Consider the following 18,780-nt stretch of genomic DNA (forward strand, 5'->3'; position numbering starts at 1 on the left):
TCAAACACTATTTAGACTAATGAAGGGGTTTTTGGTTTTTGATATCTAAAGATGACGATAAACCCTATTTAAACTAAATAACCAATTAAAGTAAGTATGGAAAGATTTTCACAAAATATAGGAAAAATAGGGATATGGATCCGTTGGTATGGATCAAGGGTATCACCTAGAGATTATGCTCATCTATTGGGTCTCATGCATGGTTAGGAAGGTCGGGACAATTGGATAGACCCCCTCTCGGGTGCATCTAACACGTTGATCGGACTCTAATGATGGAGTCTACTCCCAACACTTCAAGTCCGACTCCCTGATTCTACGGACCCAAGCCCTCTCTCTAGCTATGCATCTCTCGATCACATAAAACGCATGGAGTTGTTGATTATTTAACAATCTAATCAAGCATTTCTTAATGACAATAATTAGACATGATGTATCAAATTGGCAATCAAGCAATTGGATAATAAGAGACCAATAAACAACAAAACCACACAAGAGATAGATAAACATAATTCAAGGTTCAACCCATAGATTCATACAACTTCACTACATCCCTAATAAAAGTCTAGCTATTCATAGTCAAACACCCAACAACACAAAATACAAAAGAAACAAAGGAGAACATGATGGAAATAGAGACAAGAACTCCCTGAGGTCGAATTGATGTTGGGAAGTGTCTCCTTCTTCAATCTCTTCTCTCTTGATTTTGCAGTCTGGGAAGTTACCGGAAGTTACCGCTCAAAATGTAAGAAATAGAATTTTATACTCGGAGTGAAATTCAGGATCAAACGGTTACGCGTATAAAACACACGGCCGGGTGATCCGTAAGTGGAGAAACACCCGGCCGGGTCTTCTCTCTGGACCCATTTCTCTACTTCAAAACACCCGACCGGGTGATTTGGAAAATGGAAAACACTCGGTCGGGTCTTCTTTCTGGAGTCAGCCTCGTTCACTCCGTTTTGCCCATTTTAACCTGTTTTCACTTCAAAACTCCAACAAACTCATTACTTCATCTATTTGATGACTAAATGGGTGAAAACCTATAATAAACACCTCAATTCACCAAAAACATGGGTTAATGACCTCTAAAATCATCCTAAACTATGAGTTTGTCAACTCCCCCAAACTTAAACACTTGTTTGTCCTCGAACAAGAAGAAATAAGCAAGACTTACAAACTCATGTAGGAATGCGGAGTGTCATTATTGCCTCAGTAGAAATAAAATAGAACAAGTATCAATGGCTTCGTATGCATGTAAAGTAGTATGAAATATAGCCTCAAGTTACTATCATGTACTCAACCTTGCCAATTTGCTCTCACAAGGAGAAAATAGAATGTGCATTTTAGAAATTTTACTCACTCTCAAAGTGTATAAGCTCATGACATAACTCTCAAATCATCAAAGCATGCATAGTTTACCATATGCTTGCTCAAAATCTACACTCTCCTCTACTACGGTGTGATTAAAGATCTAAGGTTCGAAAGGTCTTTTCTATAGGTTGTAATGTAGGCTCTTTGGATAGGTGAGGTAATTTTTGGCTAAAGTGACTTTAATTCCCAACACTAACTTGTTCAAACTTCACCAACTTTCTTCCCCAATCTTAACTAGTTCTAGGCTTGCCTCGACTCTTCTCATCTATCAACATTCCACTTTTGTTCTTCACCCCTTTTACAACCTTCAAGACACCCTTTTCAATAAAAGCCAATTATTCACTATTTCTCACTTTCATTTTTCTTTTCTTTTCCTCTTTTTTTTATATGCTTTTCTACCTCAATAAGCTTCTATTTCATTTACTAATTCCCCTTCAAACTTCCATTTCCTTTTGATTTTTCATAATAGCACACAAGAAATCCAACCCCTTGTTTGTCAAAGAAAAGGGTCATTGGCTCAAAATGGGTTATCAAGGATTATTAACACCGGGTAAAAGTAAGATATGGCTAACAAAGATGGCCTAACATCCTCCCCTATCTCTATAACCACTATGTAGATTCAGGGAGATCACGAGCAAATTCTAGAAACATGTGACATGCTTGAGATAAAACACACATTTAGGAACAATATAAGCTCAATTCTCACAAGGTCATTTGGGTAAAAGACAAGGCACCATGCAAATCACTTTAGGCAATTTGGAATGAAAAGTCACATGTTACTTAGCCATATCAACAAGGTTTTCAAAAATTTGAAAATTTTTGCACAAAATCATCATTGGCAACTCCTCCAACATGTCTCACACTCATTCAAACTTCCATTTTCTCACCCCACTATCATCCTACCTAAGGGAGATTATTCAAAACAAAAGAAAACAAGAAAAACAAACCTAAAAAGAAAACAAAAACACAAAAACAAGTGGAATAAGGAAACATGGCAACATAAATAAAGAGTATGAGAAAGAGAGAGAAGTAAAAGAGGGAATCCACTAGACACCCCCCCAAACTTATACCAAGGAAAGCTAGGATAAGTTTGAAAGAGAGTGGATCTCCCATGGACCTTCATTGCGGAGGAGGATACGGATGCTGCCACTGGCCACGGAATTCATCGAATCGGGCGTTGATGTTGGCCCATTGCGCATTGTTGAATTCATTGAATTGGGTCCAGTTAGTCTCGAACTGGTTCCACCGCGATTCATTCCGGGCCCAATATTCCTCCTAGCGAAGCTCCATCCGTGTCATCCTCTCATTGATCGAGCCGTAGTCCTCCTCTTCTCGCTCTTGGAGGCTTCGTGTTCTATGAGTGCTTGTCCCGACTCCATCGTCACCACACGGTGGAATCTCTTCATCCTCATCTTCATCTTCACCCACATGCCCTATCATCAAGTTCTCGGGGACCTCGGGAGCCTCAGGAAACTCCGCACGATCAAATTCTTCATACTCATCCGGATCAACCTCATCAAATCTCCTGTTTGGATATCGGGCTGTGCTGGCTTGGTGGATTGGGGAGTTCATCTGCCAATTTCTCTTATCCACGGGCCCGTTGATATACGTGTTGACGGGGTCCGGAAGAGGGAAGTGATCTTTCAACCTTTGCAAGAAAAAGGCTCGGCCCCTATACTCTACTCCAAGATCATGTGATCGTCGGAGTGCTTCAATATCCATAACCGTGTTCATCCCCTTGTGTTCACGCCCAAGTGGCGCGCAATGGCGCCCACCACAGCACCGCAACATATAGTACCAGAGCTTCCTGATCATAGAGCTCTTGGCCCGAGCGGCCTTGAACCTCTCAGTCTCCACGATGATGTCGTTCCAGAATCTCCCATTCTTGAACTCCCTTGGTATATTAAATTCATCCGTTGTAATCCCATAAATCTCCTTTAACTCCTCCATTGGTAGCTCATATTCCGTGTTCCTTAGGCGGAACTTGATGGATGCAATAGCTCCCCCCGCATCACCACCACCAACGTGGTTAAGAACTCCAGAGTCAAACGGTGGTGGGAAACGATATCCATCGTGAACATCCTATTAAGTTCCCCCACATTGCACAGCTCATCAAAGCACTGAAGTAGGCCTTGGTTGTGTAGAAGGGCCCGACAAGGTTGCCTCGCAACCTTATAATCTTGTTTGGCCAGGACCTTCCAAGTGGCCCGCTCCTCTGCAGTTCTTAGAGTGACCGAACATCCAGCTACTGTAAGCACCATGACCGTACCTACAAATGCAAAGAATTATCCTATAGTGTAACCAAAAACTTTCCAATTGAATCAATATTCACAAGGTAGCATATGGAGTACAACTAAGTGTAAGCATCACCCCCATCATGTGCTTATATACCAACAATTAAAGCATATAACAAAGAAGCTAAGCACAACCTCACAATTGAAGCTCAAAAGATGCAAGAATTCATCCTACACTTGTCCTAACATGTAAGATCAAACATTTCACTTGTCACGACCGCACTTTGCCAAGGAAAGCAAAAGCGGATGAATCGCGACTAATAAAAGGATTTAAAGAAATATGGAAGAAATGAAGATAGAACTTGCACATTGAAAAGTCAAACAATATGATAGATAAGATCCAAGTATTCGATTACAAGGATTTGAATAACAATGGCATTTCATCAAAATGAATCAGAGTTTCGATGATGAGAGTTCACTATACTCTCTTAACAAACTGCAGCGGAAAAGTCCAAAGAACAACCTCTCGTATGAAGACACGAAGCGTCGAGAGATCCACACTTATTTACTTAAGTAACATCGACTCTCATCAGCACGCCTCCACCCTATTGCTTAATCTGCACATTTATAAATACATGCAGGGCTGAGTACAGGAGTACTCAGTGGACACTTGCCGAAAACAAAACATACAAATATAAGTTGTCATCCATCCACAGTATCACACGGGGTTTTCTTAAAAGGCCCGAGCATACTAAATTCTTTGCGATCTTAAAAGTCCGACTGCAGTCTAAGTTCTTGATATATCTCACCATGTCTGAGTATCTAACGTGCTGTGAAGGTGGCCGCCTTCAACAAGCACCCTTGCTGGCCAACCTCTCTCTAGGATGGCTCACAGCGCTCGCGCGTGTAAGTCTGTGTTGGGATTTTACCCACTCTCAGACCCGAATTCGTTACTAAAATTTTTTGCATCGCCAAACTCCCGGCATATAGCCCTCACAGACAGGTCTCAAAAATAAACATTTTATGGCATGACAACAACTTTAAAATAAATCACATCTTCATTTTAGAGAAAAGATGATATTTCATAACTTCCAAATATTTGCTTTATATCCACACTATAGTGCTGGATATTAAAAGAAAGCCCACCTGGTATGTGATAAACTCAGATTTTTACTATTTTATTGGACATGAAACATGATCTTTTGTGTGCTTTCATTGCATTATCTTAGAGTTTATGTCCATATTTCACTATAAAGGTGCTTTGATGAGTTAGTGTTTGTAGTAAAATAGGTAAAAAAAAAGGGTCGAAATGAGCCAAGGCAAGGCTGGGGTCTGCTTCAAATATTAATCTGCCTATCAAGATGGGGTCCAAATCCTATTTTGAGACTACCATTGTCTTCATCATCGAAAGAGCTTCGCGTGGGTACCTCACACGCCCCAATCGGAGTTTGGATGAGAGAGATATGGCCGATCTACGAAAGCCGCGCGCGACTGCCAGGAGTGCTACCCGACCGGGTGGATTTTTAGTTCATTAATTCCACCCGGCCGGTCACCAGTTTTGTGCATGAAGACTCCAGAGAGTTTCACCCGGCCGGGTGAATTTCATGTACATTAATTCCACCCGGCCGGGTCCGTCAGTTTGACGATTTTTTGAATTCCAGACGCGATTTTTTGAGGAAAAATAAGAGGCAAGAGCTAGGGCAACTCGATTCATTCTCTACAAGCCGCAAAAACACACACTCTCTCTCTATCAAGAACTCTTGGAAGAAGATTGAAGATTTAAGCTTCGATTCCTCCGCCAATTGTAATCCGTATCATGAATTCTATTGTTTTCTTTAGTTTTTGTTTGTTTTCTACTTTGAACATGAGTAGCTAAACACTTTGTGTAGAATTCTTGGTGAAGATGCATTGATTCATAGTTATTAATCCAATTGACTTCGTTTTTATCTTGCTCTTGTAATTATTTGAATTATTCTTGTGCTTTTTCCTAACAATTGCTTGATCACCAATTGGGAGTGTAGGGTTTCTTAGAGTAATCGGGAGATGAAATAATTAATCTTGAAAGAAGAATAATTCACACCTTAATTCAATAGAACTCGGGAGAGTTGAGGTTTTGAGTGGAATCTGTTATCTAATCGATCTATTGGGAGTTAGGTCTAAGAATTAGAAGGGGACTTCAATTGTTACACTTAATCTACAGGTTTCTCACCTCGGGAGGGGGTTTAATCTACATGTGTGATTGATTCAATAATTCTAGAGACTTTAAATGGTAAATCGATTTCAATTGGGTTAGGCTATGAGTTGTGCATCGGATCCTTGAATTCTGCATATTTCTCCACCATCTTACACAACTTTCTTAATTGCTTTCGTGTTTAAGTGTTCTGTTTTATTCTCTGACTTTACATGCTTTTAGTAGTTGTTAGTTTTAAAACCAAAAATTTCTGATTGTCTGGATAGTAGTTGAAATTGGTTCGTAGTACTTAAGTTGACACTTATTTGTCTCTGTGGGATACGATATACTCTTGTTTGCTAAATGCTACAATAACCCCGTACACTTGCGGGTATTAATTGGGTAAAATAAAGTTGAGTCAAGTTTTGGCGCCGTTGCCGGGGACAATTTTGTGTTATATAACTTGATATCGTGATAATAATCAAGATTACTACTTCAGATTTTATTGCTTTTTGTTTCTTTTTACTTCATTTTTAATTTTTTTGAGTTCTCACATTTGTGTTTCTTGTTCAGGTGTATGCACACACGTTCTAAAGGCTTGCCTCTAGAACCTTTCGATCCGGAGATCGAAGCAACAAACCGGAAGAGGAACGCCTATAGGAGACTCACGCAGAAAATTCAAGCTTCTTCGCCTAACCGCATAGGAGCATCTTCAGTTCAAAGCGACCTTTCACCCATCCGATCACCAGTTCAGGACCATATTTTGTTTGATCCCGTTTCTCCTAGTCTGATGGAGTACGAAGAGGGCAACAACGGTCCACCACCCCCTCCTCCCAATTATGCTGAGCTTCTACGACAGCTGGAGGAGCTGCGTCAACAAGTCAATCATAGACAAGCTGTGGTGCCTGTTCAGAATCAGTATGCATACCAAGGCCAGGCAAATCCAACTGTCCATAGCAACATCGCTGCCAACACCTTTGAGCTGAAAAGAGGACTTATTCAGATGGCAGAGAATATTGCTTTTAGGGGCAAATCCACAGATGATCTGAACAAACACATCACCAAGTTCATTCAGATCTGCAACACTACGAAGTTGAATGGAGTGACAAATGATCAGATTCGACTTAGGCTGTTTCCCTTTTCCTTAGAGGATTCAGCAAAGGATTGGTTGGAGAGCTTGGAGTCGGGCTCAATCAGAACATGGGATGCTATGGTAGAGAAGTTTTTAGAAAAGTTTTATCCCCCCAGTGAGGCGATTAAGAGGCAACATGAGATCATTGCCTTTCAGATGAACCCTGCGGAGAATATCAGAGAAGCATGGGCGAGATTCAAAGCCTTGATGAAGCGATGTCCTAACCATGGGCTAACCCCAACTGTTCAAGTCATAACATTCTTCAAGGGGTGTGTGCCTGAAGAAAGGAGTGGATGAGGCCATGGAAGTAATAGAGGAGCTAGCATCTAATGACAACGGATGGAGCAACAACAGGAGTAAAGTGCATAGGGTGGCGTCTACCACAGATCATGATCCCATGGACACCTTATCCGCCAAGTTGGATGCGCTGACTATGAAATTCGACTGCATGGCAATGGGACAACCGTCTCAAGAGCCTCAAGGAAGTATGGAGGACGTGAATTACGTGAATCAAGGGGGCAACAACCGCTACTACAATAATCAACGCCCCAACTTTCAGGGTGGAGGATATAATCAGTTCGGGAACAAGGGGCACCCCAATCTCTCTTATGGGAACCCCAATAATGCTCTGCAACCACCTCCGGGGTTCACGGTTACTAATGGAGTGGTTAATGATCCGAAGAAGATGACCACGGAAGACATACTCAAGTCTTTCATGCTACAGTCCAACAAGCTCATGGAGCAGAATAATCAAAGGATGGAGAAGGTTGAGACAGATGTGCAAAGCATGGCCACTCATATGAAGAACATCGACACACAGATCAGCCAGATTTCCCAGACTGTGAGTACTATGACTCAACCGGGAAAATTCCCTTCGAACACCATCATAAATCCCAAAGATTGCAAAGCTGTGCAGCTGAGGAGTGGAAAAAGTTATGAGGGACCTGCAATGCCATCAGAGGACAGAGTAACGGAAAAGGCACCTGAAGAGGAGGAGTTAGTCGAGGAAGTTGAGACCGAGACAGTACAAATTACTCCCCCACCTAAGGAGAACGTGGTTCCAACTCCACCTACACCACCTGCAGCTCACACTTCCACTGACGTGAGGATTCCCTACCCTCAACGTGTGCAAAAGAAGAAGACAGATGCACAGTTCTCGAGGTTCTTGGATATATTTAGGAAGGTGCAGATAAACATCCCATTGGTGGAGGCATTACAGCAGATGCCCAGCTATGCCAAGTTTCTGAAGGATGTGGTTTCTAACAAGAGGAAATGGATGGAGTATGAGACGGTGAATTTGACTGAAAGCTGCAGCGCCATTATTCAAAAGAAGCTACTAGCTAAACTGAAGGATCCAGGAAGTTTTACCATTTCTTGCATAGTGGGAGATTGTCAAGAAGGGAGAGCGTTATGTGATCTGGGGGCGAGTATCAATCTAATGCCCTATTCGTTCTTCCAGAAAATGAAGATTGGAGTGCTCAGACCCACTACTATATCATTGCAGATGGTTGACAGAACAGTGTCATATCCGAAGGGGATCGTTGAAGACATACTTGTCAAGGTCGGGGAATTTATTTTTCCAGCCGACTTTGTAGTACTTGATATGGAGGAAGATAGGCACGTCCCACTTCTCTTAGGCAGGCCCTTTTTAGCCACAGGGAGAGCACTGATTGATGTGCACAAAGGAGAACTTACTCTCCGACTGAATGATGAGAGTATCACATTTTCCATCTATGATGCGATGCAGAAATATGATGACGAGGATGCTTGGAGGTTCAAACAGTGTAACATGATCGAGGTGATTGATGATTGTGTGAGAGAGGTAGCCCATGCTATTTCTTATCAAGACAGGCTCGAGCGATGCCTATCTCAGTCTTTACTGGCTTCAGACAGTCTGCAAGTGTCTGAATTTGCTGAAGAGCTACTTCATTTTGTGGGAGCTCTTAATTCTGGTGGGGAGATTCCAAGAAGGAACAACAAATTTTTATCTCTCAAAGATCCGGCAGACGAGGAAGAGAAAGAAGAGAAGAAAGAGAAACTTAAGCCGTTGCCTTCACACCTCAAATATGCTTTCCTTGGAGAGAATGAGACGTATCCGGTAATTGTCTCTTCATCACTTACTTCCACTGAACTCGATAAACTGCTGCGAGTGCTCAGAAAGCATAAGGGAGCCATAGGGTGGTCTATCTCGGACCTCAAGAGAATCAGCCCTACTGTCTGCATGCACAGGATTCTATTAGAAGAAGGATCCAAACCTAAAGCTCAGAATCAAAGGAGGCTCAACCCGATAATGCAAGATGTGGTGAAAAAGGAGGTATTGAAGTGGTTGAAAGCCGGGATTATATATGCTATTTCGGACAGTGATTGGGTGAGTCCCACCCAAGTCGTAGCCAAGAAGGGTGGAATGACTGTGATTCAAGGTGGCAATGATGAGATGATAGCCACCAGATTGGTGACAGGATGGCGAGTTTGCATCGACTACCGAGTTCTCAATGCAGCCACGAGGAAGGACCATTTCCCTCTTCCATTTATTGATCAGATGCTTGACAGACTAGGGGGATATGAGTACTACTGCTTCCTCGACGGCTATTCCGGATACAATCAAATCCTGATCGCCCCAGAGGACCAATATAAATAGGCCTTTATTTGCCCGTATGGTGTCTATGCCTTTCGGAGGATGTCTTTTGGACTGTGCAACGCCCCTGCCACGTTTCAGAGATGTATGATGTCCATCTTCCACGACATGGTGGAAGATATCATGGAAGTCTTCATGGATGACTTCTCGGTTTTTGGGTCTTCCTATGATCATTGTTTGGATAATCTGACGAGAGTATTACAGAGATGCGAGGAGACCAACTTGGTGCTGATTTGGGAGAAGTGCCACTTCATGGTACGGGATGGTATTGTGCTTGGGCACAAAATATCTGCTGCAGGGCTAGAAGTCGATAGAGCCAAGATCGTAGCGATTGAGCAGATGCCACCACCATCTAGTGAGAAAGCGGTGAGGAGTTTCTTGGGTCACGCGGGGTTTTATCGGCGATTCATTAAGGATTTCTCTCAGATAGCCCGCCCCCTTTCCAATCTGCTAGCCAAGGATGTCAAGTTCAACTTCTCTGCAGAATGTCTGCGAGCCTTTGAAATTCTGAAGAAGGCGTTGGTGAGTGCTCCCGTACTTATAGCTCCAGATTGGTCACAACCTTTCGAGATTATGTGCGATGCCAGTGACGTGGCCGTGGGTTCAGCATTGGGGCAGAAGAGGGATAAAGTGTTTAGAGTGATCTACTATGCAAGCCGGACTCTAGATCCAGCTCAGGCAAATTACACTACCACGGAGAATGAGATGTTGGCTGTGGTATATTCTTTCAACAAGTTTCGACCGTACCTCATTGGAGCGAAGACAATTGTTTTTACAGATCATGCCGCCATTCGCTATTTGTTTGCTAAGGTGGATGCCAAGCCTCGATTAATTCGTTGGGTTCTTTTGCTACAAGAATTTGACTTGGAGATTCGGGACAGAAAGGGGTGTGAGAATGTGGTAGCCGATCACTTATCTAGATTGGAGCACTGTTTTGAAGGGGAGAACTTGAAGAAGCCTATCAATGATGAGTTCCCTGATGAGCATCTCTTCTATGCTCAGAGCTCCGTACCATGGTTTGCAGATATTGTGAACTTCCTAGTAGCCAAGGTGGTTCCAGAGGGCATCAACAAGCATCAAATGAGGAAGTTCTTTCATGATGTCAAGTTCTATTTTTGGGATGAGCCGTTCCTATTTAGAAGATGCGCGGATATGGTGATTAGGAGATGCACTCCCAATGAGCAATGGGAAGCGGTGATCAGAAACTGTCACTCAAGTCCTAGTGGAAGACATTTTGGAGCTAATCGGACGGTGATGAAAGTACTTCAATGTGGATTTTATTGGCCTAGCATCTATGGAGACTGTCAACAGTTCGTTCTTCATTGTGATAAATGCCAAAGAACGGGGGGTGTCTCCCAGAGGAAGGAAATGCCGATGACAACTATTGTGGAGATAGAGCTTTTCGATGTGTGGGGGATTGACTTCATGGGTCCCTTCCCACCATCCTATGGCCATCAATACATCCTTTTGGCGATTGATTACGTGTCCCGTTGGGTGGAAGCAATCCCTACTCCGGTCAACTCCTCCAAGGTGGTGATCAACTTTGTCAAGAAGAACATTTTTACGAGGTTTGGGGCGCCGAGAGCCCTGCTTAGTGATGGGGGTTCTCATTTCAAGAACAAGTGGTTGGAAGTCGTGTTGAGTAAATATGGTGTCAAGCACCGAATCACTTCCCCATATCACCCTCAAGCCAATGGTCAAACTGAATTGGCCAATCGAGAGATCAAAGGTATCTTGGAGAAGACGGTGAATGCGAATAGAAAGGACTGAGCTTTGAAGCTCGATGATGCATTGTGGGCGTATAGAACGGCGTATAAAACGCCAATCGGCATGTCACCCTACCAATTGGTGTTTGGGAAATCCTGTCATCTTCCTGTGGAGCTTGAGCACAAATCATATTGGGCAGTGAAGCAGTTAAATGCCGACTACTACAAGGCGGGAAAGGAAAGACAATCTTATCTGAATTTGCTCGATGAATTCCGGAATGAGGCGTTCGAAAATTCTGCCATCTACAAGGAGCGCCTCAAAACTTATCATGATAAGATGATCGACAAGCGGGAGTTCTTCCCAGGAGATTTGGTGTTGTTATTCAATGCTCGGATGAAGCTCTTCCCCAGAAAGCTTAAGTCGAGGTGGTCCGGCCCCTTCAAAGTTAGAACTGTGATGAAGAATGGAGCTTTAGAACTTGAAGCTGATGATGGGAGGGTGTTCACGGCCAATGGTCAGAATGTGAAGACGTTTCATACTATGGAGCAGAAGGGAGAAGTGTTCCAACTCTCCTTGGAGCCCCAGTAATCTGCTGTGGAGATGTCGAGCTAACGACTTTAACCAAAAGCGCTTCGGGGGAGGCAACCCCTAGTAGGTAACTTTATCGTTTTTTGTGTGTTTCTTTTCTTTTGAGTCTCTTTGTTTTCATCTTCTTTGTTTAAGGTCTTAGTTGTTTTTTTGTGTTAAGTAGTCTATCAAAAGTGGAGTTGGTTTTGCTTGGGAGTTGTCATTGTGCAGGATTAGCTGTGGAAAAACTCGAAAAAAAATGCCCAGAAGTTTACACCCGGCCGGGTGTATTATTTGCCAAATATTCCCACCCGGCCGGGTCATCAAAATAACGAAGAGGTAGTCCAGAGAGTTTCACCCGGCCGGGTGATTTTCAAGTGTATTATATACACCCGGACGGGTCGTTGCTTTTGTGAAGGAAGGGTCCAGAGAGTTTCACCCGGCCGGGTGATTTTCAAGTACAATATATCAACCCGGCCGGGTCCGACTCGGCGAAACCTAGTATAAAACAGGTACACCCGGCCTCTCTTTCCCTATTCTCACCCGACGCCTTCCCCCTCTTCTTTTCCTCTTCAATTTTCGCACAAAACACACACAAATTCACACTAATTTCACACCCCCATCAAAAATTCACCACACCCATCTCACATTATCCAGTGTTTGAGTATTTTGGCCCGATTAATTTGTGCAATTGTTGGATTTCACTCAAGAGCTCAAAGAAAAAGCCCTAATTTTCGAATTCTCTTAATCTACACAACAAAGGTATGTTCTTCACCTCTCTGCTTCTCTATCCATGGATATGGAGTTGTATTTTGTGATGGGTAGGAATGTTATAGTTTATGCAAGTTGAATTGATGTTGGTTAGGTGCTTCACTTGTACGAGTGCATGAGCTAAATTGTTGCAATTGATGCTTGGTGTTTAAGTTATGAGTTTGCTATTGCTTGCGAGATCAATGTTGATGAAAGTATTGTTTGAGTCATTATTCTATATTGGGGGTTGTAGATGATTTTGTGAGTTTTAGGGATTGAGTCTATCTCCCTCATTGTGTGATTTGTTTGAGGGATTAAGCCTATCTCCTCGGTATTGTCTGTGATGAAAGTAATTGTAGGAATCGAGTCTATCTTCCTAATTACTTTTGCCTTACTTGTTTATTTGGTATGCATAGGGATTGAGTCTATCTCCCTTACTTGGTTGTTCTAACATGCCTCATTCTAGGTACCCATCAGATGGCCCTAAAACCTCGCACAGTGGGTGTCACACTCCACAAAGGTGAGTCGAAGAAATGGGATGCTTTAGCGGCATTGGATAGCATGCCATCTAGATATCCGAGTCGAAGCGCACTCAACGGCGTCGGTATCAAACATTCTTGGGAAATCCTCGTCGAGGCCGGCCATCTCACACACTTGTTCGCGAGGAAGTTCGGGTCATACAGGGCCCTGACTGTAGAGTTCTTCACCACACTCAAGGTGGAGTACTCCGGGAAACGGATTGAGTCGATGTCCTTTCGACTCATGAATGAAGCGCACGATCTTACCGTCGATGAAATGAACGAGCTCTTCCAGTTGAGGGAAGAAGGTGAAGAAGGCCTTTTGGAGGACCCTCGGCCTGCGGATTATAGGAGGGACGAGTTCTGGCGATTGATTACCACTGAAGCGGCTTTCAATCCATCGAGGGCCAAAATCAATGCCATCAGAAACCCAGTGTTGAGATATATGGCGAAGGCCCTGGTCTACCTACCCTTTGGCCACACAGAAGCGGGAATCATTTCATCAGAGATGCTATTCTTACTATGGGGAATGCTCAGCCGAAGGAGGATCAACATGGGTCATTACATGATTAAGCACTTGGAGAGACAGTCGAAGAGGACGACGGGAAAGCTCTGTTGTAGGGGAATCGTGGCAGCTTTGGCATATAAATTTGGGGTCAGTTTTGAAAATCGGATACAGGATCAAGGACCCACCCTACTGGACTGGGATACGCTCAAGAGGGCGGCCATTATAATGGTTGATAGCCGGGGCGTGGGGTATTTCAGGATAGAACCGGGGATGTGCATCAGATTCCCCGACCCTCAGCTCTTCGCAGTCGGAGGATGGAGTTACCAAGAGAACTGGAAATTGAACTCCCCGGCTCATATGGAGAAGATCGAAAATGACCCTCCTCAAGGAGAAGGTGCCCCAGATGCTAGGCCGGTCTTTATGGAACCGGACTACTTGCCGCAGCCTAATATCCCCGAGGAGCCTCTGCAAATTCAAGATGCGCCGGCGGCCATGAATGAGGAAGGTGAGGAGACCACCTCGGAGTTTGAAGTGGGTCAAAGCAGTCGGCCCAAGAGGAGTAGACCGCGGGGGAGACCGTCCAGGGACGACTATTTGGCGGAAATTGCTGCAGGAGTACGCTCGCTTCAGGTGAGCCATGATCAACAAGAGGCCCGCTGGAATCAGGCGAATGCGGAGGCGATGGCTTGGAGAGCCTAGTGCGACACCCGGTTGGACAACTTTGGGAACCGGCTTGATCACTATGGGGAACAACTGCAAAACCTGCACACTCGCCTCGACGCTAGTGATGCAGCACAACAGGCTTTCTACCAAGCTTACTACGCGAGATTCCCGCCGCCTTCGGAATAGAGGTACCTCAACCATCCACTGCTCTTCAAACTTATTCTATTCTCTGTCTTGAATAAGTTTGGGGGGTTCTGACGTGGATCGGTTGCTCCTTCCCCTGCTTGTTTAAAGATTATGTTCTTGAGATTATTGTTTTTCTTTTTCTTTCTCTTCTTTTAGTTAATTTTGGATTTTTGGTGTCATTTGGTGTAAGTCCCGCCTGTGGGACTCGAATTCGAATATGGATGAATGTAAGATAATTTGTGCTAAGAGAAGGGTTGATAGCTGATGATGATAATTGTTTTGTCTTGAAAATTCTGGTTAGAATGGTTAGGGACCTGCGTGATCAATTCATGATTTAATTGTGAGTGAAGTGCTTGTTTGCTTGGTCAATGCTAATCCCGGTGAGATTTGAGCCATATTTTGTTCATGTGTGATACAATTGGGTACATGCTTTTACTTCTAGAACTTGTTTCTCGTAATGTCAAGTCTATATATAGTGGATGTGAACTTAGGAGATGAAGTTAGGCATTCTTTGATTATCCTCATACACTTGTAAATCCCTAGTTAGCTCTCATAGCCAAAATGTATTTGATTGTTGAAAAGTAATATCTTAAATCACTCTCTAAAGTGAAAGCCTTGAGAAAAGGGAAGCACAATGGTAGTAAGTGAAAGGAAGGGGTTCGAAAAAAAAAAATAAAAGAAACAAAAATAAAAATAGGAGTTATAAGCTAGACGAAGTCTAGGGAAAAAAATGATGAAAAAATGAAAAATTGTGGTGTTGGAGACATCAATAAGTGGGTCTTGGAGGCTAGGAGGAAGCATGTTGAAATCGAGCTTATTTGAGTTTTGTTTTGGAAATGGTCAGTGTTGGATTGTGTGCTTCAAGTATATTCTTCAGTCACTATAGCCTAAATGTTCCCTACCGTCCAAAGAGCCTACATTACAACCCGAATAAAGACCTTTCAGATCTTAGGTTCACTTTCACATCCGAGCAGAGGAGACGTTTGACGTTGAGCAAGCCTATGGTAAGCATTACATGTTACTTGATTTGAGTGTTTTTATCTCTTATACACTTGAGTGAGAGGGAAAATGAATAAAAAGAAAAAATCACACTCCCTAAACCTTGTGAGAGCATTGACACCAAGTGATATACGAGACAGTAGCTTCAATTAATGTTTGGTTGATTTTTGTATGTTTCCTACCTTCGAGCTTGCTTTGAAAAAAAATTGTCTGAAGCAATACATCAATTCCACCTCTATGCATGAGTATGTTCTTCATGATTTCTTATTCTTATTTGAGGACAAACAAGAGTCTAAGTTTGGGGGAGTTGATAAACTCAGATTTTTACTATTTTATTGGACATGAAACATGATCTTTTGTGTGCTTTCATTGCATTATCTTAGAGTTTATGTCCATATTTCACTATAAAGGTGCTTTGATGAGTTTATCTAGTGTTTGAAGTAAAATAGGTAAAAAAAAGGGTCGAAATGAGCCAAGGCAAGGCTGGGGTCTGCTTCAAATGTTAATCTGCCTATCAATATGGGGTCCAAATCCTATTTTGAGACAACCATTGTCTTCATCATCGAAAGAGCTTCGCGTGGGTACCTCACACGCCCCAATCGGAGTTCGGATGAGAGAGATATGGCCGATCTACGAAAGCCGTGCGCGACTGCCAGGAGTGCTACCCGACCGGGTGGATTTTTAGTTCATTAATTCCACCCGGCCGGGTCACCAGTTTTGTGCATGAAGACTCCAGAGAGTTTCACCCGGCCGGGTGAATTTCAAGTACATTAATTCCACCCGGCCGGGTCCATCAGTTTGACGATTTTTTGAATTCCAGACGCGATTTTTGGAGGAAAAATAAGAGGCAAGAGCTAGGGCAACTCGATTCATTCTCTACAAGCCGCAAAAACACACACTCTCTCTCTATCAAGAACTCTTGGAAGAAGATTGAAGATTCAAGCTTCGATTCCTCCGCCAATTGTAATCCGTATCATGAATTCTATTGTTTTCTTTAGTTTTTGTTTGTTTTCTACTTTGAACATGAGTAGCTAAACACTTTGTGTAGAATTCTTGGTGAAAATGCATTGATTCATAGTTATTAATCCAATTGACTTCGTTTTTATCTTGCTCTTGTAATTATTTGAATTATTCTTGTGCTTTTTCCTAACAATTGCTTGATCACCAATTGAGAGTGTAGGGTTTCTTAGAGTAATCAGGAGATGAAATAATTAATCTTGAAAGAAGAATAATTCACACCTTAATTCAATAGAACTCGGGAGAGTTGGGGTTTTGAGTGGAATCTGTTATCTAATCGATCTATTGGGAGTTAGGTCTAAGAATTAGAAGGGGACTTCAATTGTTACACTTAATCTACAGGTTTCTCACCTCGGGAGGGGGTTTAATCTACATGTGTGATTGATTCAATAATTCTAGAGACTTTAAATGGTAAATCGATTTCAATTGGGTTAGGCTATGAGTTGTGCATCGGATCCTTGAATTCTGCATATTTCTCCACCATGTTACACAGCTTTCTTAATTGCTTTCGTGTTTAAGTGTTCTATTTTATTCTCTGACTTTACATGCTTTTAGTAGTTGTTAGTTTTAAAACCAAAAATTTCTGATTGTCTGGATAGTAGTTGAAATTGGTTCGTGGTACTTAAGTTGACACTTATTTGTCTCTGTGGGATACGATATACTCTTGCTTGCTAAATGCTACAATAACCCCGTACACTTGCGGGTATTAATTGGGTAAAATAAAGTTGAGTCAGTATGCTTATCTCCAATTAAAATTCCTAGTTTGGCCTCACTTGCCCTTGTATAAATTCTCCTTTAGAAATAAATAGCGTAACACGCTAATTAGTACTCGAACTATTTTTCTGAAAAAAATGCATGCATCCTACAGGATAGCATCTATCTCTTAGTCTCGGCTTATGGAATTTTTCCTTAAATCCTAACTCGGCTTTATTGTGCGGCAGTACATAATTGTTCGCTTTACTTATCTTGGAGAAATTCTATTATCTCTTAATAAAATGTGGATTCTTAAAATCCTCCTTAAATTCCTTCTTCTTCGGATTTTTCTTAAGGCCGTCCATGGCGTCGCGGGGCGACGCCGGTCGGCCCTTCGCGTCTCTGCTTTAATATTCTTCCATCTTCGAAACTCAATTTATTCGGAGATTAATTTAATTAAGCTCCAAGCTTAATTCCTTAAATTAATTCCTTTCCAAATAATGATTGAAAGTTCTCGGCCCAACTCTACAATTGAATAAAATGGCCCAGCTACCATTTAATTTGGCCCCAACTTCTCCATTTAATTTAGAGGCCCAGAACTCAATTACTCCAACTATTAAATAATAATCTTCCATCATCCCATTTATGATTTATTAAGGCCCAAACATTAATTAACTAACTTAATCATGAGTCCATAAAATCTGGCCTAAATAAACTTAAACCAGCCCAACACTCCATTTTCCTTAATCCATCGGTACCTTCCTCCCCAAACACATTTCTCTATCTGCAAAATTGGAGAGCCCTAATCGAAGAGGAAACGGCGGTGCCTCCACCGCCTCCCTCACTTCCCTTTATCGCCGGTCAGATTCGCCGGCATCCTCACTTTCTCCGTCGAATTCCTCTGGCGGAGTGGTCGAGGCCCTGAGCCAGCTCTTGTGCCGAGCTCTACTCTGCGCAACAGCTCCTTCCGTCGTGCGCCCCTCGCCGTTCGCCGCTCGCTCCCTCTATCGAATCCTCGCAGCGCCGGTTCCCTTCCATGCCTGTGAAGCTCCCGCGGCCCCCGACGGGGTTACCGACGCGGAGGAGGCATCGCCTCTCTCACTCTTCTCCCATCCGACGAAATCGCCGTCCGACGTTCGGCTTCACCGGTTCTCCCCCAATCGGCGCCTCTCTCTCTGCTGTCTCGCGTTCGCAGTCGACGCTGTGCCGTCGCCCTTCTTCTGCGACGGACTCTTATCGACGCCGGCACCCGCGTCAGCTCCTTCCGTCGAGCTCTTCGTCGGACAGCCCTTCACACTAAAGCTAAGTCACCTTTCCCCCTTTCCCTTTAATTATTCCGATTTTTGTTGTTCTACTTGAAGGCAGTGGCTATGGTAACTGATTATTCGTTGATTCTATCGCTATGATTTTCCTACGTGAGCATGTCGCCTATGATTCTAAGTTCTGGAAATTTCGTGGCGTTCTAACGTGATGCAAAAAGGGTGGGGTTGGTGTTGAGGGAATTACCTCTCGGTTGGAAATTCCTTGTTGTCTTCTTGCTGCTAACTCCTCTGCTCGCTCCTCCCCCTTGCTGCTCTCTTCTTATGATATAATGTGAAACTTGTGTTGACCGAAAAGTGGGGGAGAAGAGGAG

General features: G+C 43.1%; 2 protein-coding genes across 2 annotated transcripts; one reads left to right on the forward strand and one right to left on the reverse strand.

Annotated features, from left to right (window-relative positions):
* Nucleotides 1-472: 472 nt before the first annotated feature.
* LOC121765506 lies at nucleotides 473-9,078 on the reverse strand. The gene is made up of 2 exons (XM_042161688.1): nucleotides 8,964-9,078; nucleotides 473-3,637 (listed from the first exon to the last, which is right to left on the reverse strand). Exon 2 carries the CDS (start codon nucleotides 3,316-3,318, stop codon nucleotides 2,644-2,646), a length of 675 nt encoding a protein of 224 aa, XP_042017622.1. The 5' UTR covers nucleotides 3,319-3,637; nucleotides 8,964-9,078; the 3' UTR covers nucleotides 473-2,643.
* Nucleotides 9,079-11,369: 2,291 nt separating this feature from the next.
* LOC121764161 lies at nucleotides 11,370-11,834 on the forward strand. The gene has a single exon (XM_042160221.1). The coding sequence runs from the start codon at nucleotides 11,370-11,372 to the stop codon at nucleotides 11,832-11,834; it is 465 nt and encodes a 154-aa protein (XP_042016155.1).
* Nucleotides 11,835-18,780: the final 6,946 nt, after the last annotated feature.

This window comes from Salvia splendens, chromosome 14 (genome assembly GCF_004379255.2).
Source record: "Salvia splendens isolate huo1 chromosome 14, SspV2, whole genome shotgun sequence".
Taxonomy (NCBI): domain Eukaryota; kingdom Viridiplantae; phylum Streptophyta; class Magnoliopsida; order Lamiales; family Lamiaceae; genus Salvia; species Salvia splendens.

Bases quoted from the DNA above. Each gene is read 5' to 3' on its own strand.
- LOC121765506 (XM_042161688.1), bottom strand. From the start codon at position 3,318: ATGGAGGAGTTAAAGGAGATTTATGGGATTACAACGGATGAATTTAAT.
- LOC121764161 (XM_042160221.1), top strand. From the start codon at position 11,370: ATGTCACCCTACCAATTGGTGTTTGGGAAATCCTGTCATCTTCCTGTG.